Source organism: Crocuta crocuta, unplaced genomic scaffold, assembly GCF_008692635.1.
Source record: "Crocuta crocuta isolate KB4526 unplaced genomic scaffold, BGI_CrCroc_1.0 scaffold62, whole genome shotgun sequence".
Lineage (NCBI taxonomy): Eukaryota > Metazoa > Chordata > Mammalia > Carnivora > Hyaenidae > Crocuta > Crocuta crocuta.
Genome location: NW_027529173.1, coordinates 923,536 through 948,625, shown reverse-complemented (window position 1 = coordinate 948,625; position 25,090 = coordinate 923,536). Strand labels below are relative to the sequence as shown.

The window sequence follows — 25,090 nt, the reverse complement described above, 5'->3', positions numbered from 1 at the left end:
GGGAATGTAAACTGGTGCAGCCCCTCTGGAAAAACAGTGTGGAGGTTCCTCAAGAAATGAACAATAGAACTCCCCTATGACCCAGCAATAGCACTGCTAGGAATTTACCCAAGGGATACAGGAGTGCTGATGCATAGGGGCACATGTACCCCAATGTTCATAGCGGCACTCTCAACAATAGCCAAAACATGGAAAGAGCCTAAGTGTCCATCAACGGAAGAATGGATCAAGAAGATGTGGTTTATCTATACGATGGAATACTACATGGCAATGAGAAAGAATGAAATCTGGCCATGTGTAGCAACATGGATGGACCTTGAGAGTGTTAGGCTGACCAAAATAAGTCAAGCAGAGAAGGACAGCTACCATAGGTTTGCACATAAAGGAGGATTGGGAGGAACTTAACGGAGGACTATAGGGGAGAAGAAGGGGAAAAATAGTTGGGGAAAGGGAGAGAGGCAAACCATGAGAGACTCTTGAATGCCAAGCACAAACTGAGGGCAGATGGGGTGAGGGGAGGGGAAGGGAGTGATGGGCATGGAGGAGGGCACTTGTGGAGATGAGCACTGGGTGTTATATGGAAATCAACTTGACAATAAACTATTAAAAAATTAAAAAATTTAAAAAGCCATAAAAAATAAAATAAAATATAATAAAATCTGATCTCCATTAACAGCCAGTGTGATTCTTTAAAAGAGCAAGTCAGATTAACTCCTCACTGCACTCAGAGCAAAAGCTAGAAGCCCTATAAAGCCTTATAAAACCCTCTGTGATTTTGCCCCTTTCTCTCTTTATCCTACTTCCTATTATTGTTTTCCTCACTGCTCTGCTTCAGTCATACTGAATATACCAGATATGCTCTGACCTCAGGCCCTTTGCACTAGGTGTTTTCCCTATCTATCTACCTACCTACCTACTTAGGTATAATATAAATGGCTCATTTCCATCCATCAGGTCTTTGTTCAGACACCATTTTCAGATTCTAGATAAGATTATAGGTCCATCCTTCAGTATGCCTCATCCCAGTCTCTTTTTTCCCAGGACTTACCACTTTCTAATATGTTATTTCATTTACTCCTTTGCTTTGGTCATTAGCTTTTCCCTCCCTCAGCTACAGTGTAAGATCCAGGGAAACAAGGATTTTGTTTATTTTGTTAACCTTATGTGGTACCTGGAACATTGTAGATGCTGAGTGTATCTTTTCACTAAGATGTAAGTTGCCCACCTATTTAAAATACTCATTTCAGTGCTGTTTAGTGTATACACAGAGTTGTACAGCCATCATCATGGTCAATTCTAGAACATGGTCATCAGCCCTGGAAAAAAACCCATATCCATCAGCTCCAATCACCCCATTCTCTCCAGGCCCTGAGAATCACCAGTCTGTTTTATGTCTCTTTAGATTTGCCTCTTCTGAACATTTCATGTGAATGAACTCCTACAACATAGGAGGTATTTTGTCCCTCACTCCTTTCATTTAGCATGTTTTCCATCCATGATGCATAGTCTGTACCAGGATTTCATTGCTTTTACACATTCATCAGGTGATGGGCATATGAATTGCTTCTACTTGTTGGTTATTATGGAAAATATTGCTATGAACATTCAAATTACTTGTATAGAGATTTTTTTGTGTGGATATGTTTCATTCCTCTTTGGTATATACATAGGAATGAGATTTTTCTTTTTTTACAGTGCACAGTAACTCTATGTTTAATCCTTTGGGGAGCTACCAGACTATCAATAGCTACTTTTAAATAAAAGAATATATGCTTAAATGTACATTGCATCTCAATGGGGGAAGTAATGGATTTTTGAGCAAATGTGATAACATAACTAAGCAACCTTTTGGGCAAAACTACAGTTAGTGCTCTCCTTCCCAGCTTCCTGGCAGATGAAAAGGCTTGCAAGTGATTTAAGTATTAGGATGTTAAATGAGTTTTAAAAAATATAGATAAGCTGATGTACCATTATAGACTGGAAAATACAGATGAATGTTACAGAATTAGTAAGGAGCCATATAATAACCTTCATATTATAAACTAAGAAACAGTATGAACTTTATCCTAAAGATCCAGAGTCATTGAAGGACTTTAAGTAGGTCTCTGATTAGGTTTACACATTGGAAAGCTCACACTGGGCACAGAAGGAATAGTGACTCAGAAGGGGAAAGACTGTTGATGCCATAATGGTGGTGATCCAGAAGGTGATGAGCTGAGCAAAGTGGTAACAGTGGACATGGCAAGCAGGGGAGTGATGGGGAGAAAGTAAGTATGTGCACGTGCCAGTCCCTGAGATTAAAATTGGTTTGGGAGACTCAAAATGGATAAAGGACCTGAACGTGAGACAGGAAACTTATCAACACCCTAGAGGAGAAAGCAGGAAACAGCCTCCTTGACCTCCACCGCAGCAACTTCTTACTTGACACATCCCCAAAAGCAAGGGAATCAAGAGCAAAAATAAATGATTGGGACCTCATCAAGATTAAAAGCTTCTGCACAGCCAAGGAAACAACCCAGAAAATTAATAGGCAACCAACGGAATGGGAAAAGATAGTTGCAAATGACATATCAGATAAAGGGTTAATATCCAGAATATATAAGGAACTCATCAAACTACACGCCCGAAACACAAACAACCCAGTGAAGAAATGGGCAGAAGATATGAACAGACACTTCTCCAAAGAGGACATCCAGATGGCCAACAGACACATGAAACGATGTTCAGCATCCCTCCTCATCAGGGAAATACAAATCAAAACCACACTGAGATACCACCTCACGCCAGTCAGAGTGGCTAAAATGAGCAAATCAGAGAACTCTAGATGCTGGCGAGGATGTGGAGAAACGGGCACCCTCCTACACTGTTGGTGGGAATGTAAACTGGTGCAGCCCCTCTGGAAAACAGTGTGGAGGTTCCTCAGGAAACTAACAATAGAACTCCCCTATGACCCAGCAATAGCACTGCTAGGAATTTACCCAAGGGATACAGAAATGCTGATGCATAGGAGCACATGTACCCCAATGTTCATAGCAGCACTCTCCACAATAGCTAAAACATGGAAAGAGCCTAAGTGTCCATCAACAGATGAATGGATCAAGAAGATGTGGTTTATCTATACCATGGAATACTACATGGCAATGAGAAACAATGAAATCTGGCCATGTGTAGCAACATGGATGGACCTTGAGGGTGTTATGCTGAGCGAAATAAGTCAGGCAGAGAAGGACAAATATCATATGTTTGCACGTATAGGAGGATTAGGAGGAACTTGACGGAGGAACAAGGGGGAGAAGAAGGGCAGAAATGGTGGGGGAAAGGGAGAGAGGCAAACCATGAGAGACTCTTGAATGCTGACAAAACTGAGGACTGATGGATGAGGGGGGAGGGGGGGATGGGCATGGAGGAGGACACTTGTGGGGATGAGCACTGAGTGTTATGTGGAAACTAATTTGACAATAAACTATTAAAAAAATAAAATAAAATTGGTTTGGGAGAAATGATGAAGGTTCTAGGAACATGATATCACATTCAAGTGTCAGTGACCAGTAGGGAGCTGGACAGGAGTGTTATTGGTTGGAGAGTCAGATTTGGGAGTCAAGGATGAATACGTTGGGGTGAATTCACGTAGCGGGGGGCTTTAGAATAAAATGAACTGAGTCAGTGCTGACATGAAAAAGGGAAGTGGAGAAAGATGAAGATGGAGCAAAGGCTAGAGAACACTTCAGGCAAAGGTGGTGCCATGGGAAGCAGGAGTATAAACCTGGGAATGGTCAGTAATGCCAAAGCCACAGAGACAAGTGAAAGAACTAAGAAATGAAGGTGTCATCATATATGGAAATATGATGACATTTTATGACCTCAGAGGTGTAACTGTGACACAGTAAGTGGGAGGTGTGGAAACAGATGGAAAAGACAGACTATCCTTGAAGGAATTTGCCTGTGATGGAGAGGAGGTAAGCAGAGTGCCTAGTTAGAGACCTGGAACTATGTGTAAAGTGCAAAAGGGGCAAGAGCATGTTTCCATACTTCAGGAAAAGAAATGGAAAAGGAGTTGTGGAGGATAAAAAGGTGAAGAGGCCTTAGCCACTAGAAATTGGGAGGGGATGGTTTCCAAGACAGATGTCAGTAGAATGACCCTCAGATAGGAGAAGCAAGACTCCTTGGACTCAGATGGAGGAGGGAAGGAGACAAAGGTAGTCAGGGGCAGATACTAATGGATAGTTGGTGCAGCCACACCTGCTGGTCTCCCTCCTTTGAGGGAAACTGGGAAAATGCGGTGCCAGCTGGCCAAAGATGAGCAAACCAGAATCAGGAGAACATGTGTGAGGAAAGTAGTGAAAACATCAAAAATGCCCACTGAGGGCAGCAGTAGATGTCGATTGTTGCCAAGCAACTTTAAGAAACCAAAGATGAATTTGGAAAAGATTTAATGGTAGTCACAGTCAGAAAGCTTTCATCAGCAATACTCACAATGTAAGAGCAAAAGGAGAGGACAGAAGATGTTGAACCCGGCCAGGGCAGTTAAGCCAGAAGGAAGTGAAGGAACCTATCCAGTCATGGGGCAGGCAGAAGAACAGCAAAGGAATGGAAGGGTGCTGCTTAGGCTGGGTAGAGATGTGAGTGTAGCCAGAAATTTGTGGTTAGAAATATGGTAGAGTTTTTGAAAAAATTAAGTCTAGAATCACCATATGATTCTACAATTCCACTTTTGGTTATATAAATACCTAAAAGAAGTACAAGCAAGGACTCAGACAAATATTTGTATATTTGTTCATAGCGTGATTCACAGTAGGCAAAAGGTAGAAGTGATCCTAGTGTCTATCAGTCGATGAATAGATACAATGTGGAATAGACATACAGCAGGCTTAGAAAGGAACTTCTGATACCTGCTACAGCATGGATGGACTTTGCAGACATCGTGCTGAGTGAAATAATCCAGTCATAAAAGGTTGAATTTTGCATGACTCTACTTTAATGAAGTATCTAAAGTAGTCAGATTGCATAGAAACGAAGTACGATGGTAGCTGGCGGGGCAGGAGGGAGAAGGGGCTGGGGAGTCAGAGCTGAATGCATATGGAGTTGCACTTGGGAAAGATGACAAAATTGTGGAGACGGATGGTGGTGATGGCTGCACAGCAGTGTGAACATAGTTAATGCCATTGAACTCTACACTTAACAATGGTTAAAATGACACATTTTATTTTATTTTACCACCATAAAAAATGTATAGTGGGTAAAGGACTAGATATCTTAATACTGTTGGTTAGAGGAAATGTAATGTTTAAAGGGGAGAGAAAGAAGTGGATATTAGGAGGTTAGATTTCAATCATGAAATAATTTCAGAGGATTGGAAGGTCTGGGACAGCATTAGTCATCTTTTGAAGGAGATGTATAATACCTTACAAAAACATGTCAACATCATGGGGCATGGGGGCATTTCCAGAATGCTGGAGTGGAAAGGAAATGTAGAGCTTTGGCATGAAGGATGTCAAGGCTCAAGAGTGGATTTGTCATCTCCGTGTGTACTGAGGTCGTCACAGCTAGATAGTAAAACTTGGAAAGTTGAGAGGGACCAATAGCTATATCCTTAATAATTAATATGAGGAGATACATAGAAGATTGTATAACTGGACTCAAAGGCAGCATTTTTTTTATCGAAGAATGAAAGAGCAGTGGTCTTGGAATGATCTATAGGAAAATAAGGGATGACAACTCTTTCCCACACACAGGTTTTGAGTGTTGAGGGTGTTAAAAAAGTCTACTGAGAAAACCGTCGAGTGAATTGAGTCCATGGGGGAGTCATTCTTGCACCCCAGCCTCATGTTGAGATGATGTGGAAGTGAACTTTTAAAGCAATGTCAATTCAAGTGGAATCCCTAGTGATGGCTGGCTGCTGTTGGCAGCTGTGGAAAGCTCTCCTGGATTCCAGTATGCAGTCTAGGGTTGAGAACCACTGCCTAGGTGAGAGCTGGTGTTTTGGTGAAGATGAGCAGGTAGTGGGGGCAAGGTTATTTGGTCCAAATAGGACCAGGATCCTAAAGGGCATGTCGGAGGGGTTGCAGAATGTGCAGCATGGGGGTGTGAGTCCGGAGACTGGTGGGGAAGGAACAGTACCAGAGTGTGCCTGAAAGGACAGGGACAGTGAGTGTATGTGGCCTTGAGGGTCCAAATTAAACTATTATTCAACATGGTTTTCATCCAGAGGATGGCTCAGAGGGTGGTGACTGAACAAGACAGGGATAACGGGCATACATGGCCCATGGGTCAAAGTAAAATTGTTAGCCAGAATTGTTTGCATCCAGAGGTATTGTCCTCTGGGCACACAGGTGGAGACAGGGACAAGATCATGGAGACATTTACACTCTCCTCATTGGTGTGACCTAGGAGCTGTAGACAGAACAAATACATGGAGTTTTTAGTGGTGGTAGCCTTTCTAAGCCTCAGTGCCCTAAGCGTAAACAAGCAAACAACCAGAGACAGCTACTTGGCAGAACTCTTGTAAGTTACAGGAGACATTGAAAAGATTGAATGTATATGAAAAAATTTTGTAAGCCCTTTAAGGCCTTATAAATATTTGTTGTTTTGTCACCATCCTATCAGAAATGTGAGTGGTGTGTTTCTGTTTTTATTTATTTTTTTATTTTTTTAATGTTTTATTTATTTCTGAGAGAGAGAGAGAGACAGCGTGAGCAGGGGAGGATCAGAGGGAGAGGGAGTCACAGACTCTGAAACAGGCTCCAGGCTCTGAGCGGGCGGTCAGCACAGAGCCCAATGCGGGGCTCGAACCCACAAACCATGAGATCATGACCTGAGCCCAAGTCGGACGCTTAACCGACTGAGCCACCCAGGTGCCCTCTGTTTTTGTTTTTTAATTCAGCAACCTGTGTGTTTTTGTTTTACTTGCATTGCACTATAATTGACATACAATTAGTACTAGTTTCCCAAGTACGACGTGGTGACTCAGCACTTCCATACGTCACCTGGTGCTCAGCATAAAAAGTGTACTCTCGAATCCTCCTATTTCCCCCGTCTTCCCCCGACCTCCCCGCTGCTAACTGTCAGTCTGTTCTCTGTATTTAAATGTCTGGTTTTTTGCTTTGTCTCTTTTTTCTTTTATTTGTTTTATTTCTTAAATTCTACATATGAGTGAAATCATATAATATTTGTCTTTCTCTGACTGACTTAACATTACACGCTCTGGCTCCATCAATGTTGTTGCAAATGACAAGATTTCATTCTTTTTTATGGCTGAGTAATACTCCATTGTGTGTGTGTGTGTGTGTGTGTGTGTGTGTGTGTGTGTGTGTGCATACTACTTCTTCTTCCAAAGTATGGCTGCTTCCATAATTTGACTATTGTAAGTAATGCTGCAGCCAACATATGGGTGGATTAGTGTTTTTATATTTTGTGGGTAAATAGCCAGTCGTGCAATCACTGGGTCATATGGTAATTTCATTTTTAATTTTTGGGGGGCTCTCCATACTGCTATCCACAGTGGCTGCACCAGTTTGCATTCCCATGGACAGTGCAAAAGGTTTCCTTTGGGAAATGAATGTGTCATCTCATCAGGAAGTTGCCTTTTTTCCTTTGGAATCTGCCACTTGGTTAGTTTCAGAGGATTCTGAAACACATTTGGTGTTAGGATTAGTTTGAGTTGGCTCATGGCAGCCTTCTCTTTCTCTTGAGTAGAAGCTGCTTCTCTGTAGAGGGGAGGCTCTTTGTTTTTGTTTATCCCCACCTCATTTCATGGTAGCATCCGGGCTCACACTGAGGTTGACGCTACTTAATGAAACAGTAGATGGGGCCTTCTGGACTTGCAAAGCTGACTTGAGACATAAAGGGCTCCATTTTTGCATTTGGTTTCCATACTCATTTTCCTTTCTGCAGATTTCTTCAAGGAATTCTGAAGAATAAAGTGAATTAAAAGGTGCCTGCGTGGCTCAGTCAGTTAAGCATCTGACTTCGTCTCAGGTCATGATCTGGTTTGTGAGTTTGAGCCCCAGGTTAGGCTCCATGCTGACAGCTCAGAGCCTGGGGCCTGCTTCGGATTCTGTGTCTCCCTCTCTCTCTGCCACCTGCCCCACCCCTCCCCTACACTTCATGCCCGGTCTCTCTCTGTGTCTCAAAAATAAAAACATTTTTTAAAAAAAGTTTAAAAGGAAAGGAAGATACATATGAATTGAGGTTTATATTCCCCAGCCTAAATCTAGGTTAAAGTTTATTATGAAAATGATTACTATAGTGTAATACGAAATATATATCTTAATAAAAAAATTTCTTTGTGCATTCACACAACCAGCAATTTGAACATAACACTATCAAGAAAATACCCTAAAATTTGTTTCTAAAAATTTACATCTCAAAGTATTGCCCAGCATTTATGACACTCTTTTTTAAATTTTTTATTACACTCCTTCCTTCCTTCCTTCCTTCCTTCCTTCCTTCCTTCCTTCCTTCCTTCCTTCCTTGTTCTTTCTTTCATTCTTTCTTTCTGGCAGAGAGAAATGGAATAGGGGCGGGGGCAGAGTGAGATGGAGACGTAGAATTTGAAGCAGGCTCCAAGCTGTCAGCACAGAGACCAACATGGAGCTCAAACTCATGAACCATGAGATCATGACCTGAACTGAAATCGGACGCTCAACCAACTGAGCCACCCAGGCACCCCACTTATGATACTCTTTAATGTGAGTTACCTGCTTTATTTCCCCTACTAATTAAACTGACCCTTAAAAAAGTGGGGGAGTTCTCTTTGATCCCCTGCACTTAACTGTGTGCACAGTAGGTGCTCAAACGATTAAAATTACCAAATTCGGACACAAGACCTACATGTATACCTTCCGTTACCACTTGTAGCTCAGAAATTAAAGTTATTTCAAGCTTTGAGTTGCTCCAAGTTGTTTGCGTTAAGTAGGAGTTAAAGCCACGGATCCCTTGCTAATAGCTTATTGTAAAAGATATCAATTTTCTTGTATCTTTAAGAAAATCTTGTGTCAGTACTAAGGCTTGTTGCTCATCTCACTAGAAGATCAAGTTTGATTTATTTCTAAGGTAACATTGTGGTCAGAGACAGTAGGAATATTATGCTACTTTTCCTATCTGTATTGATATCAAATGGTATCCTAGCTCTCCTGGAGGAATTCCTCTGACATCTTCTTTGCTGAAAATCCATGGTCAACCAGTAAGCCAGACTCCTGCTTCTGTTGCTACAACCCCCTGCCCCCCAGCCTGCTCCAAATAGGGCTCTTACTGCCCTGTATTCTGGGGGCATGTTTCCATGTTAGCCCTCCACCCAGCCATGGGACTAGCTTCTTATTCGTCTTGCTCATTGCAGTGTCTCCAGACAGTCTTTTTTATGTAGGAGGTGCTCCGTAAATATTTGGTGATTGATGACCAAATGAATAAATTCCTTAACAGATTCTTTTCTATAATCTTGTGTTTTGTAAAGTCAGCTTTTATAAAGAATGATCCTTATTCTTTAAAAAAGATTTCTTGCAGAGGGTGCCTGGGTGGCTCAGTTGGTTGAGCATCCAACTTCAGCACAGGTCATGATGTCATCATGGTTTGTGGGTTTGAGCCCCGCGTCGGGCTCTGTGTTGACAGCTCAGAGACTGGAGCCTGCTTCAGATTCTGTGTTTCCCTCTCTCTCTAAATCTCCCCAGAGACATTCTGTCTCTCTCTCTCTCTCTCAAAAATAAATAAATGTCAAAAAACAAGATATTAAAATAGTTATCTTAGGTCACCTGGGTGGCTCAGTCGGTTAAGTGTCCAACTTCAACTCATGTCATGATCTCATGGTTTGTGAGTTTGAGGCCCATACTAGCCTTTGCACTGAGATCCTCTCTTTGTTTCCCTCTCTCTCTGCTCCTCCTCAACTTACATTTTCTCTCTCAAAATAAGTAAATAAAGTTTAAAACTTAAATTGGGGCACCTGGGTGTATAAGTGGGTTGAGTGCCCAACTTCGGCCCAGGTCATGATCTCATGGTTTTTTAGTTAGAGCCCCGCGTCGGGCTCTGTGCTGACACCTCAGAGGCTGGAGCCTGATTCAGATTCCCCTCTCTCTGCCCCTGCCCCACTCATGCTCTGTATCTCTGTCTCTCAAAAATAAATAAAAACATTAAAACAATTAAAGACTTAAATAGGCTTCTCTGTCTCTCAAAGGAGACAGCTCCCCACTTTGCAATACTCCTTTCCACACTGACAGGAAATACAATTCCCTCTCACAGGAGAGGCCACCATCTCGTTCCTAGGCAGAGCCAACAAGCTGATAGAGCTGCTGCAGACAGAATACATTCCATTAACCTATCCGAGAAAGAGAAGTCATCTCTTGTAGGATTGGCCTGTACTAAAGAATGAAATGCCTGAGCCAGAGAGTGCATTGTAGCCTTGCTTATTTGGGGGTGATTACTCCATTGAGCAAATGCATTTCTGTTGGCCCGCAGTCTTGTGTCTAATTCCCTCTCACCTTGTTGGTGCAGCTGTCGATGTATGTAGAGGACAAAGTCCCTTTCACTTGAAGTCAGATGCAATAATAAACCAGATATTGAATACTGCAGTTGACAGAATTCTGAGAGGTAGAAATATTGTACTTATTAGGTCAAATTGTATTTCACAATGAGAGTTTCACTTGGCTGTTGAGTCTGGAGAGAATTCACATGTGTCGTCCAGGCTTTGGTCTCTTGTTTTCTTGTCTGACCTGCTGAGTCATTTGCTCTGCCACACTGGCAGTTGATTGCATTCAACCCTGATTTTCCAGGTTTCCATCCCAATAACTGAAGACCTGGACTTGATTGCCATGTTAACGGATGACGCTACGATTGCCACCTGGAATAATGAAGGGCTGCCTGGTGACAGAATGTCAGCCGAAAACGCCGCTATCCTAACACACTGTGAGCGCTGGCCCCTGATGATAGATCCCCAGCAGCAGGGAATTAAGTGGATCAAGAATAAGTATGGAACTGACCTGAAAGTCACAGACTTGGGCCAGAAAGGGTATGTGGAATCCAAAGGATTGGCTTTCTGTTAAGCTGCTGTGAAATGGGTCTAATTTCTAGGAAGTCCTTGCATTTGCTAGACCTCTCTGCTGCCATGCAGTGTGACAGTCTGGTCCAACTTGTTTATCTGCTCACTCAGGTTTCACATAAAGTATCTTTGTTGAAAGGTCATTTACATTCAGTGGCAACCACTTAATCTGAAGGTGAAAGTACATTGAAGATTAGAGCAAACAGTGCACCCAAATGGAAAAATTGGTCAGCATCCTAAGGCCAAGAATGGAAACATGATGTACTGTAATCCTTTAGGGCATGTGTTGACACAAGAATTGTCACCTGCATTTATAGGCCTAATGGTGATTAGAATCCTATTTCTGAATACATACTTTGCCTGTAGGAGGGTTGCAACGTGGCTTCCCGTCCCAGCATGGAATGCCTGAAGATCATTTCTTCATCAAGTTTTATGTAAACCTTTTGAGAACTGAGTCTCCTGAGACTTTCTGTCTTTGGGTCCTCATGACAATACTGTCTGATGAATGAAGTTGTCTTGTATGTAGTTGGTGTTCAGCTAATATTAAATACTTTAGACTTAATGGTACTTCATTTGACCCTTCTTTCGCTTTTTCCACACATACAACGAAATAAGGAATTTAAGATAAATGTACTCCTCGCTTATCTGGATACTTGGAGAAAATTATTTTTGATAGGGAGAGACTTTTTTTGGAGAGTGAGAGTGAAATATAATGATAATTTACCACTTTTACCACAACTGAACCTAAAGGGTTTTTTAAAAAATGAATGTTTGACAAAACTACAAGACATTTAATATATTTTGAAAAATTTTTTATCAAAAAAAGACCTATCAAATGAATTTAAATTTATGATGTTTGGATAAGTTACATTTGTCTCACCATGGTTATTGTCAAAAGAACTAATTTACCCATTGACTTATTCATACTGTTGAATTTCACTTGGAAAATATCCCTGTGTAATTCATCTCAAAATCTCATCATTAATTTCTGTGTAATCTAGTTGAATACTTTATGAAACAGTTTTCTCTAAGTTTGTCTCATTAAAAAAAATCTACATTACAGCAAATAGCAAAATTTCAGTAATTTGGAACATTTTCCCTGTGCTTATTGACATTTTGTTATCTCTATTCTGATTGGATTTTAAGGTTTTTGAATGCCATTGAAACTGCTTTGGCCTTTGGAGATGTCATCTTAGTTGAAAATCTGGAGGAAACAATAGACCCAGTCCTTGATCCCCTGCTTGGCAGGAACACAATTAAAAAAGGGAAGTAAGTATTTTTGAATTTTTAACCTATATTTTGCGCTGCATATGAGTGTTGATGGTTCTGAGGTTTCATTCCGTGGCACCTACATTCCAAGAAAAAAGCACCCTCAGCCGGATCCAAACTTTCAAACTGTTTTCTTGATAGATTTAGATTCGTGTTAGCCAATTCCTGATTTATAAACCAAAAAATGCATTGTCACAAAGCTGAGGGTAGTTGCTCCTTTATGAGTTCACACCAAAGAAGTTTAAGACAGCAAAACACCTGTCATGTGTGGGCTTAGCCTGCAGATCTCTTGTATCCTAATTCCACACACTTTGTTTTAATTCGTCTTCATCCAAAGTCATGGCATCCACAACATGAGGGCTTCACTGTGCTAGTTCTCTTTTCCAATACACTTGAAATACATGTAGGCATTGAATTCATCACCGGGCCCCTGAAATCATTCCCAAACCAGCAGCGGTGCCACCAGCAAGCAGGAACATCCCCAGTGAGCTCTAGTTCGTTCCAAATAGCTGCCGTTCCCTTTGGAGACCCCACTGTCCAGGACATTCTCCCGTGGCGGTGAAGCCACTTCCAAGTACTCATCACAGCACTTGGTATAAATGTGTTCAAGGTCACCTGCGGCAAGTATGTCTCTGACCAAGCCTGTGTGGGCTCACGGGGGCTGGTGACATTCCGTAGGTTCCTGTGCCTTTTCTCTCAGGACACCTGTCTTCACGAGACTTACTTCACTGCCTTTCCTTCTCTTGTGTGGTTGTTGTTGTCTGTTGTTCTTGTTTCCTCACAGAAGGATCATTTCAGAATCTCCTCAACACCCCCCCCTTTTTTTTTTTGACACCAGTCTCCGGCTCAAAGTCACCTGTCTCCTTTCCCATCACCACCTTATTTCTGTCCATTTTAAGTGGAAATAGGTCTACTTAAGGAGAACTAACTTCTATTTTTTAAACACTCCCTAACTGATTAGTATTTTACAACTAAATCCATTTACAGTGACTGACAACTTACAACTGTTTAATAAGCTAAAATTTACACAGACATGCATTTAGAAAAATCTAATAAGCTACTTGACAAACTGTAACTCTGACATAAACATAATTGTAGCTGTGTCTGATGTGTTAAAAATATAGTGTAAAATCTTAAATGCTACTGAAGTGAAATCTTTGCTATTAAGGTTTTGACTCTGTTAGGAAAACCTAAAATTTTTTGTCAGTGAAATACACATTTTCTAGCTTTAACATGGGCCTTTAATAACACAATTTAGGTGTAAGAAATTTGGTGGTATTCTCTTTACCTCTGTCTCTATATATTTATATTACTTAAACATAAATATAGGAAATATGATTTTATATAGTTTATATTTTATGTATGTTATATATTATATATTTAAATACATAAATTATATAAATATATAATATAAATAAAATAAATATAATAATTAAATTATATGTATACATACAAACATGTACATATATATAATATGAAATTTCCAGGGACTGATAAATTTGAGTCATAATTTGGATATAATTATGTACTCTTGTGAATCCCAGAAGTCTTCTATTTCAGAAACAAATTATTTTATTCAAAGCATCAAGGGTTTATCACAAACAATCTAGAACAACTTACCCTAAGTTATATTATTACCCGAATATGTACATATTCTCTCTGTTAGGTTCTATAGAACTGAACATATCATTCCAGTATTTTTTAAAGGTCAAGAGGATTTAAAATGGTACATAAGAATATAATGAATGGTTTTTTATCGCACGCATTTATTACGTTTCTCCTTCCTGAACTATTATATATGGGAACAGTGACTTATAGGAATGTAAATTCAGATCTCTACCTCCAGTTTTTCTTACTTCCCTTTCCCTTGCAGATATTTTTAGTGTCTTTTTCCAGAGAATCTTGGTGCTGGTGGAGTCCTTACGTACTGTATCAGTCCCTGAGTAAAACTTCTCTTAGTACTCTTATGCCAGGCACCGTACTGGGAGCTGCAGAGGCAAAGCCTGATAAGATACAGACCCTACCTTTAAAGAAAACTATATTTCCTTAGGGGAAAGACAGACCTATAAGCAATAAAAGCAATACAGTGCCATTGGTGTGTTGATAGAAGTTTACATGGCAGAGACATCATTTCCAGAGTGAAGATTTGGAATAGCTTTGTTGGAAAAATCACATTTGATTAGGTTGACACTTAATACGAGTGTTGAAAGATTAGTGGGCGTTTGTCAGGTAGACACGCGGAGAAGAGAATTTTGGAACAAGGGAACTAATACCAAATAGTTACACAGACAGCCCTACAGCTTTGGGGGGACTGCAGATAGGATCCACGTTGATGGAGTCTGTGTTGGAAGGAGAAAAGGGCATTAAAGCCTGGGTGAGGTGAGAACAGAGACACTGGCAGGACCCCCAGGGTGTGGATGTCCTTTGACACCCATGGATGCCTTCGAAGTTGGCCTTTTTCTATAGGTCAGTAATTCTTCCTCTTTTCCCCAAACACAGTAAGTGGGCTCATTCATAGTGTTGTCAACACTAGTTGACAACAGCAGTGGTTCTTTTTTTTGTTTTAAGTTTATTTATTTATTTTGAGGGAGAGTGTATGCGCACAAGGGAGGGGCACAGGGGGAGAGAGAGAGAGAGAGAGAGAGAGAATCCCAAGGAGGCTCTGCACTGTCAGAGCCCAGTGTAGGGCTCCACTCCATGAAATGTGAGATCCTGACCTGAGCCAAAATCAAGAGTCGGACACTTAACTGACTGAACCACCCAGGCGCCCCAACAACAGTAGTGGTTCTTGACCAAAGAACCTTGTCTTCCTGGAATAAGAAATCTGTCGTCTCCATATTTTCACTTGAGACTCATGAGCGTAAGTCAGTGGGGAACCTAGTGAAGACTGGTAAGCATCCTAGGATAGTAACTTAATCAGATTCGTTTCTGAAAGGATGTGCTATTGGTGGTGTGAAGTATTGATTGAAGGAGCATGGACCTAGGGCCAGGATCTAATTAGCCAGCAATTATAATCATCCAGTTGAGATAAACTATGACCCTAAACTAAGGGATACGAGAGAGAGAGAGAGAGAAAACATGAAAGGATTCTCAAGGAGTTAATTTCATCAGTTCATGGTCATTAATGGGATTTTGTTGATGGGGGGTTGGGGGAAGGAAGGTTTGAGGGTAATTTCCAGTCTTCTACCAAGTTAAATGATGGATTTATATAGAAATGTGGTAGGGAAAGAGATAATGGTTTCACTTATTAGACATTTCAGAGACTGAGGTGCTACTTTAAGATTCTCAGAAAAGAGAGTCTAAGAAGGCAGTGGGTATGTGAGTGTGCAGCCTGATAAAGAGACCTTGGCTGACCATGGAGATTGGGGAATATCTACATGGAGAGGTAGTTAAGGCAGCATCGTAGATGTGATCATTTTGAAACATGCCGTATAGACAGATGATCAGAGACCTTCACACATGAGAAAAATGGGGACTAAAAGAGTGACTAAATGTCTTCTCAGATGACCTACTGATGTGGTTTTGGAGTTACGGTGGGGATCTGGAGCCGAAAGCCAAGAAAGAATTCTTGAGGCATCTTTGGTGCAAAAAGGTGGTTTTATTAAAGCATGGGGACAGGACCTGGGGCAGAAAGAGCTGCCCCGGGATTATGAGGAGTGACTCATTAGATACTTAGGTGGAGGTAAAGGCAAGGTAAGTTTCCAAAAGGACTTTTATCTGCTAAAGAAGATACTCAGATCCTAGGGGCCTACCTGTTGTCAAACTAACGTGTTTTTTCCCTCTAGCAAAGCATTAACTTTAAGACAGTTGGGAGTTCCTGGAGGAGCGTATACTCTGCCTACCTCTAATATCTATCAGTGGGCTACAGGTTATAAGGAAATTTAATTTTATCTACATTTCCTTCTGCCTTTGTTCCCCAAATCACTATGACTCTCTGACATTTAATACATATGTTGGAAACATCATTTATTAACTGTTTTTTCCAAATAAATAGTCACTACCACCTTTCAGTAGAATTCCCATGAATGCTGCTTGGCCATTGTAACTTGCCTTACTCTTTTTTTCCCTAAACCTTGTTTATTTTCTCATCACTGTTTTGGAATCCATGTTTCTTCTTCTTTTTTTTTTATCTACAACTTACAGTGTAGTTCAGACATTTCATGTCTTCATGCTGAATGAAGTAATGCCTTTACATTTTCTCTCTGTTCACTCCTCTCCAACCCGCAGAGTGGTTACAATAATCTTTTCCTAAAACTGCTTCTGTTGCTCCTTGTGGAAGAACTCCTTAAGAACTCCTTAAGAGTTCTCTGTTGCCTGGTACATTAAGTTGAACTGAAGCTTTCTGTGAAGCCTAGGAAATGCTTTACCTACTTGATACTTCTGTGTTCCCTTCATTCACACAGATTGATTAACCCCTCCTATGATAGACTGTTTTACTTACCTCGTCTTTCTGCAAATCCCAAATTCACTTACTTCAGAATTCAGCTGCCACTTAATTAAATGGAAATTTTTAAGTTTCCACTTTCAGTGCTTCCCATACACCGTCCATTCTGCACTGGCCCGCTGTGTCCTTTTGCCTTTTTATCTGTCCCTCTTAGAATATGTTTAATTGTTTTCCCTCCCATCTGTATTAGATTATAAGTTCTTTATGGATAAGAAATATTACTGTATGTCTTAACAATGGTTAAACCAAAGTAAAAATAAAACAATAAAAACATTGACTTGGATTTCAGGTATTGTGGCAGAGTAGATGTGTGAATGCTGAAAAGCAACTAAATATGTTAAAATATTCACATCTTTTGGCACTTGGTCGACCAAAAAAATAGGACCATGGGACTCAAATAGGCAAGGACCACCAAAGCTGGTTTTCTTCCTGAGAGTACCTGCTACAACATAATGGCATGGGCCTCTCTGTTTGGATGAATACCTAGAACTTGGACCAAGCCAGATGACGGTGTGAAGTCCCCTAAGAGATTCCTGTATAATGCTAGAGCCTCTAGTGGCCATACCTTCTGCTTAAAGGTAAATTTGTTAAAAACAAAACCCAGCCCTGCAGAACCGAGCACTTTCCTTTCCATACTTTGGCACTGAAAAGAGGTAGGAAAACATCCCGTGAGAGTTCCTAATCAGAAATCATCTCTCTCATAAATGTTCAAGTCAAACTTTTACTTAGCTGCCCGAAAAACCTCAAACCAGTAACTTATTTTTCAGTGGCATTGGATTGGTCATTCTCCACTGTATTTGGCAGAAGCAAACAAAAATCCCCTCTGGAATTATGCACATAAACCCAGGCTTTAGAGGATTGTACATGATGTCATTTCAAGGTATATGAGTTCACAGGCAGAAATCATAGAACACAAGAAAACGAGGCATCATGAGCAAGAGCCAGTAGAAACATCACGTAACAGAATCCTCCTTTCTGCTTTCTTTGGTATTTCCTTGATTGTTATTAAGGATATGTTTATTACCTTCCAGGGATTGTTTGTTGGTAACCTTTACTAATGTTTTCCATTAGATTTTTGATGAATTTATTTCATTCCTCATTTTTTTGTGTGCTTCCACTCATTGTACTCATTCCAACATGATTTTGAATTTATTCATTCTTTGAACAACATACATTTTTCCATCTTTCCATAGGACTTGGTCTGGGAGGAAAAGTTAATGTAGTGATTAATCCATGGTCGTGAACTAGCTATGTAAACGTTTTCAAGAGACACTTTAAGGCTATGAAGTGGGGCTTACGTACTAGCATGTAGTTGTCAGAAATTAGCTGTGGGAGGGGTGTCTGGAGGGCTTAGTTGGCATCCAACTCTTGATTTCATCTCAGGTCATGGGATCCAGCCCCCATGCATGGAGCCTGCTTAGGATTTTCTCTCCTCCGCCCCTTCCTCTGCCTGTCTCTCTCTCTCTCTCTCTCTCTCTCTCTCTCTCTCTCTCTCTCTCTAATAAGTAAATAAATAAATAATTGAAAGAATAGCACTAGGATAGAATAAGTAAGATGAAATTTGGTTCAAATCTTGGCCTGGTACCTTCTAATTTGGTGATTTGGAGTTAAGTTGTTTAGGCTATTTTTCTATGTTTACATTTTCTTATCTGGTACGGAAAAAAATACAAACCGAGCATAGTACAGATAGGTATTCAAAATAGGATATTTCCCTTGAATCTTGCACCACTGATAAGCACAGTGTATGGGTGATTGGGAGTATGAATCAGAGGCTAAGCCAAAGATCCTGAAGTGTAAGCCATTGTGTTTTGGATGTGGGATGTGTGAACAAGGAATCAGTCATATCTTTTGATGTTTTTACATTGCCTCCTAAGAACAATAGAGAGTTTTGGTCGTTTAAGTTGTATTATTTAATGTTGATACATATAAAATACATAATATATAAAAGTTATATAAAGCATAGTAATAAATTAGATGAAAATTTTCCATTCAAATTATGAACCGAAAGATTACAATGTTCTTTAAGCCACCTTTGTGCTCCTCTGATTTCCCTTTGGGCCTCCTCCCCCAAAGGTAGTATTCTAAATTTTGTTATCATTTCCAAGCCTTATTTAAAATAGTGTCACTTATTTTTCTGTGGGGCTTTATAAAAATATCACATAGTGTGTATATATACGTATATTAAAGGGACTTGAATTTTCTACTGTTCAGTGTCTTAAAACTTACCATATTCTTTTTACTCTCATTGTTTTATTTTCATCATTAAAATATTCAGTGGTGTGACTTTTCCTTGATTTATTTAATGTTCATTTTGAAAGACTTTGAAGTTATGTTTATGTTTTCCATCTTAAGAAGCCAGGCTCCTATGAATGGTAACATGCTGAAGGTTGGTTTATATGTCTACAGGTGCACACAGCAAGAGGTTCTTCAGAGTTTATATTCTGGAGCAGAAGAGTTAGGTTGTAGAGTGTGTGTTCACATCATGCTTTAAAACATGACACCAAATTGTTTTCTCTAGTGTTCATACAAATCCATATGCTCACCACTAGTGTGTGAGAAGTGTGGAGTCTTTGAGAGAATGAAGGTAGGAATTTTGACTCATCTGCTGTTTTCTATAACATAGAAGAGTTCTTTATTTACTGCTATTAGCCATCTCTTGCAAGGAGGAACTGTTCTACTTTGTATTTTTTTCCCACCTCTTAGTTTGGAATGGAAAACATGGAGGACTCTCTACATTTTGATACTAGTTTTGTTTATAAAACTTTAAAAGTACTTTCAAATAATGTTTGATTATTTTAGTGATAGTATTATTTTCATCTGACAAAATATGTTTAAAAAGAGCAAATGCTTTCTTGTTACTTCAAGAAACAATAAAAATACACTAACAATTGTTACTTGTAACACTAAAAAAAACAAGAAAAATTTAAAAAATTCATACATGAGCAAACTAGAAGCAATATGCAAAATTAAAATACATGGGTTGAAGTAAGAATTACTTTTCTTCTAATGCAGTAAATAAGAAGAAAACAATGGAAAAGAAACCTAATGGAGAAAGACCAATAAGGATTTTAATAGAAATACCCATTTGTAATATCGTAACAGGAACAGAAAAATTGTGACTTTACCTTGATCACGTCCCAAACTAACCTACATGATTATAAATCTTAAATGGGCCTCCTGTTCTGATGTCCAGCAATGAACATTTTGCTTAATTTTTTTCTATTCTCTTCTATCTTTATATTCTTACGTTGTCCCATCTATACAATTATAGATGTATAATTGTAAAGATGTATTGTAAAGACAAGATAGCTTGGAAAACAAGGAAAAGAGGATTGCAAAGCTGGGTGCATTCACCCAGCATGTCTTCACTGTAGCCTATTCGTCCCTTTCAGGTGGGATAATCTTTGCACTGCATACTCTTGGAAGTCCCATCCCTCATAAAGTTTTCAGCTATGAAGAGTGTTTTTGTTCATTTCAGTTTTGTTTGTTTTAGGGGCAGTTTTTTAACCAATATTAGTTTATTCTTTCTAATAATGTCTGAGAAGACGCTTGTGATAGATATAGCATAGTCCAAAAGTTGAAGTTCATTAATAATTGGAATGTTGTGGAGTATGAAGTAATGAAAACTAATTACTCCTTTCATGTCTGACAGCTCCCTGTGGACCAATACATCAGCCCAGACTTTAATTTGGTTCTAGTAATGGTTTCATCAATAGCACATTAAATCTGTGTTTGAGAAGATATACAGTTGAACCTGACCCACATAGTAGATACCACTGTCATAAAATGGCCACAGGCTGAAAACAGCTGGGTAATTACAAATAATTAAATCCACCAAACTCCAGACAATCCTAATTTTAAGTAAAATACATCTTATCATATCAATCGACAGAAAACGTATCTGGGAAGATTTATCAACATGTACCTTTTCCAAAGCAAATTTACTGGCTTACATATTAGAGAAGTTGCTGATCTGTGAAGTGTCTTCATAAAATTAAAGCTCTTTAATCTTTCATATCCCCCCCCCAAATATTATTGAAGTAATTTTTGGACTTTAATCTTAGCTGGAGTAACTTTATTGTAAGATATATTTCAGATTGTTTCTGGGCTTATAAATATTTTTTTAAAACATTTTGTACCTTTCCACTACTTTTCATGTTATTATCTTCTTAATAATAGTCTAAGTAGCATGCTGTATATAGAAACTTAAAACTAACAGAGAGGTGCCTGGGTGGCTCAGTCAGTTAAGTACCTGACTCTTCATTTCAGCTCAGGTCTTGATCTCTGGGTTGTGAGTTCAACCCCCACATTGGGCTCCTTGCTGGGCATGAAGCCTACTTAGGAAAAAAAAAAACAACTAACAGGAATACTAGCTATATAATATAAATATGGTGAAAGCTATTTTACAGATATTTATCATGATTATATTTCCTAAAAGTGGTACTAAGGTTAATACGGAGAATTGTTTTCAATTAGCAAGTTTTCAGTTCAGTATTACTATGTTGTTCCTTGGGTTTGATGCCACATGATTATATTAAAGTTGATTATAGATCTATTTAAATGAGGTCTTGGGTGGGACGTTAGAACCATGTTAAATTCGACCCTGGACTGTGATGAAATGTGCTCTCTCGAGCTGGATGGAAACTTACAGTTTTTAATAAACTCAGGAGGTATGTAGTTCTCTCATTGTAGCCCTTATGTGTAGGAATCACTCTATTTTCAAGGTAATTCATGCCCTCATATATTATAGAATTCAGCATTCTAGTTTCTCCTAATTTCTAAATTAAAAATGAAGTTTAAGTACAGAAAAGACCTTTCTGTTCCTAAATTCAATCCACATTTTTTTTTTTGACACATAGTCATCTAAGTAGTCGTTGTTTGACTTCATGTGAAGGTAAATTCCAAACAGGCCACAGATAAAGAACCTTTACCGTACTTTCTTTAAAAAAGCAGTTTTCCTTTAAAAAAAAAAAAATGCAAACGGAGCCAGAATTCCTTTTTCATGCCACATTATAATATTTCAGTATGGATATATTGAAATATATATATCAAAATATATTATATATGTGCGTCACAATATTTAACATATAATACATGTTATATATTCTGTATCTCAGAAGGGAAATAATCAGCTATGATTTTCTTGTTTAGCTTCCATTTTTCTTTCTGTGCAATGACACCTGGAGTCTTGCAACAGGAGTCTTTTTTTTTTTTTTTATAATTCTAATTGAAGTTTGCTTTTATCGGAGAAGGACGTGTTGGTTATATTAACTATATGAAGCAGTAAGACAATTAACTCATTTCTATTCAGGACTTTCTTTCCTCCTTTTCCTGGGCCGCCTGGCCAGCTGCGCCTTCAGCTGAAACTTTCCTTGAGTAGCAGTTTGACCCACTGAGCGGCCCCTCTTGCGGGGGTTGCTAAGTAACACGGGCCGTGCAGCCCAGCCTGGGTGCCGCGGCCTCCGCCAAGCTGTCGGAACTCCAAGTCCAATGGAGAAGCGGCTAATTTTAAGCAGCAGGACGTGCAGTAAGGCTTTTAGATGTCTATTGAAAAGTTTTGATTTTTTTTTTTTCCTGATTATGTTTTTCCCCCAACTACTGCGACTCTATTATTCACTTATCTCAAAACCCACCTGCAGTCTCTCTACTTTGACCAACAGGCTCTGTCTGATCAGGCCTGGAGGATTCCTCCTATTCAGGGAACTTGTTAGCTCTCTGAATTGTCCATCTCAAGGTGAGAACCTTCAGTGTACTAACACAGTATCTTGGGAAATTTCTGTCTACACAGCATTGTGAGGGGCACCTGGGTGGCTCAGTAGGTTAAGCGTCCGACTTCAGCTCAGGTCATAATCTCACGGTTCGTGGGTTCGAGCCCCGTATCGGGCTCTGTGCTGACAGCTAGCTCAGAGCCTGGAGCCTGTTTCAGATTCTGTATCTCCCTCTCTCTCTGACCCTCCCCTGCTCATGCTGTCTCTCTCTCTCAGAAATAAATAAAACATTAAAAAAAATTTTTTCATAAAAAAATAGACAGCATTGTGAGAAAGGATTTGCAAACTTTGTAAAAAAAAAAAGTCATCAACATCATCATCGTCATCATCATAAAATAAATCAAAAAGAGTCCTTCTGCAGACGTTCCTAGTCAAGACCCTAGTCTGCCACAGAAGCAAGTCCTTGTTCTAAACGAGTATGTTGCTTTTCCACATTTTGTTTTAGATGGCAATAAAAAAATAATGCTGGTGTTTGTTCGTGTGCTCAGAATATCTGATCACTAGGGAAAGTTAATCAGGTTTTTATGATCCAGGACTGAAGGCATTTGCAGCAGCAGCAACACTAAATCTTGAGAACAGTTCCCACAAAAGCAAAAGCTACTTCCTTACTTTCCAAATACATACATTAGATATAAAATGTCCAGGTTATATCCAACTTGAGAGTCTCGTCTTGATTATATTGAGATAAGGCTGCCTCAACTCAACCTGGTTTCAGGTAAATTTGATAATTCTGAGAAATGTTTCCCCGGGTCTGTCACAGAAATTCTGTGAACATTGGTCAAGAAACCATTTCATGTGTTTGGCTTTTGTTTTTGTTCTTTTTTTTTTTTAATTTGACTTAAATCCAAATTAACATTAACATATACTGTAGTATATAACACCCATATAATGTAGTCTATAACACCCAGTGCTCATGCGAACAAGTGTCCTTAATGCCCATCACCCCTGTAGTGTTTTTAATGTAGTTTGCCTACCACTCCTTCACAGTAGTAATGACCTTCTGTGACTTGAAGAAATTAGGAACCTTTTCATCCCCAAACACCTTTCAGCTGAATTTTGAATAAACTGTGAAAGAATTTTGACATTCCAAATGTATCAGATTTTTATGTAAACCTGACCTATGGAAAACTAAATTAATAGTTAACTTATAGATGGTGGCCTTTTATACAATAATTTATTCAGCTAACTAGTGAGCATTTTCGCAGTTTTAAAAGACTATTTTTCCCCCTGAAAGCCAAAAGAGCAAATTTTTCTCTACGTTGAGTGATTTATTTTTAAGATTTCATAAATAAATTCATTTTATAAAAATATCTACCAGAAATTACAAGTATTTGGTTAGACCTGGGTACCTCGATAGTCAGTGCTATTCTCCTTCATAAACAAGGACAGAATTTCTAAACAAAGACCAGCAGGACATGTTCTCTGGGCTGTATCTTTATAGTTTTTCCTCTAGCGGCTACAGATCATTCCTGAGTCCAACATATTTTCTCAGTACCCTCTTGTGATCGACGGTCAGACGGGTCGATGGAGGCTGGGCTTATTAGCTGTCACTATCAAACAGCAAATTAACCTACAGTGTGCTGCAGGGACATGAACTTTATACTAGGAGTCTAGAGACCCAGGTTCTAGTCCCAGCTCTGCCACTAAGCTATGTGACCTTGGACAAGTCATAAACTCTTTGGGTCCGTAAAAAGGAATCAGTTAAATGATCTCTAGGGGCCCTTCTTGTTCTAAAACTAAAAGTCTGCTAGGTGAAACAGTGTTTTTGATTCCCCTTATGTCCTATCCAATAAAACTGTAGTGTTTGTACTATGGAAAATAATTTTATTTCTCATCTGAGGTCATATAATCAGTCTCTCACATGCACCCCAGGCAGTGAGAAAAGGGGGCAGGAGAAGGTCACTCTCTTGGAGGGGTAAATAAAGATCCTCTAGGAGCAACTCCACCCAAGCTTCAGAGATTCCTGCCCTACATGATTCTCACAGAGATGCAATGTCAGGGGCAAGTCCTGTTCATGGGGGACATGGGGCCAGAAAATGGGTTAAGAACTTCTGTTTTAAGACAACAGCCACAGTTCCAGGTTTAATGCTGTTCTTCAGGCAAACCATGAGAGACTCTTGAATGCTGACAAAAACTGAGGACTGATGGATGTGGGAGGGGAGGGGGGGATGGGCATGGAGGAGGGCACTTGTGGGGATGAGCACTGAGTGTTATGTGGAAACTAATGTGACAATAAACTATTTGTGGGAAAAAAAAATGCTGTTCTTCACTCCTGCCATTGCTTCTCATTGGAGTTTAAGTTCAGGAGCTCATAGCTCCCCACTATAATCTACAAGTCATAACCTCTGGACTCATGTCTTTCACAGAAACAATGAAGTGATTGATTGTTTGCTTTTCCCACCCCTCTGGTTAACTCCGTTGTCTTTTGGATCCTTCAAATCATGAGAGAGTACTAGCAGTCTGTTTAATTTTCCCAGATAGGAGATTAACCAAAAATTAACCTAGCAGCAATGATAAAACCCACTGAGTCATTATGCAGCTTTTGCCTTTCATAGATCATAAACACCCCAATTGAGGATAATTTAC

At 39.5% G+C, this 25,090-nt stretch overlaps 1 protein-coding gene across 1 annotated transcript in view; it reads left to right on the top strand.

Annotated features, from left to right (window-relative positions):
* The window catches only part of DNAH11 (dynein axonemal heavy chain 11), a 330,986-nt gene that overhangs the window by 240,404 nt on the left and 65,492 nt on the right, over positions 1–25,090 (top strand). Inside the window, exons 62-63 of the mRNA XM_077757651.1 lie at positions 10,758–10,993; positions 12,170–12,292. Of these exons, the coding sequence (XP_077613777.1) occupies positions 10,758–10,993; positions 12,170–12,292 (359 nt within the window). The remainder of the gene's footprint in view (positions 1–10,757; positions 10,994–12,169; positions 12,293–25,090) is intronic.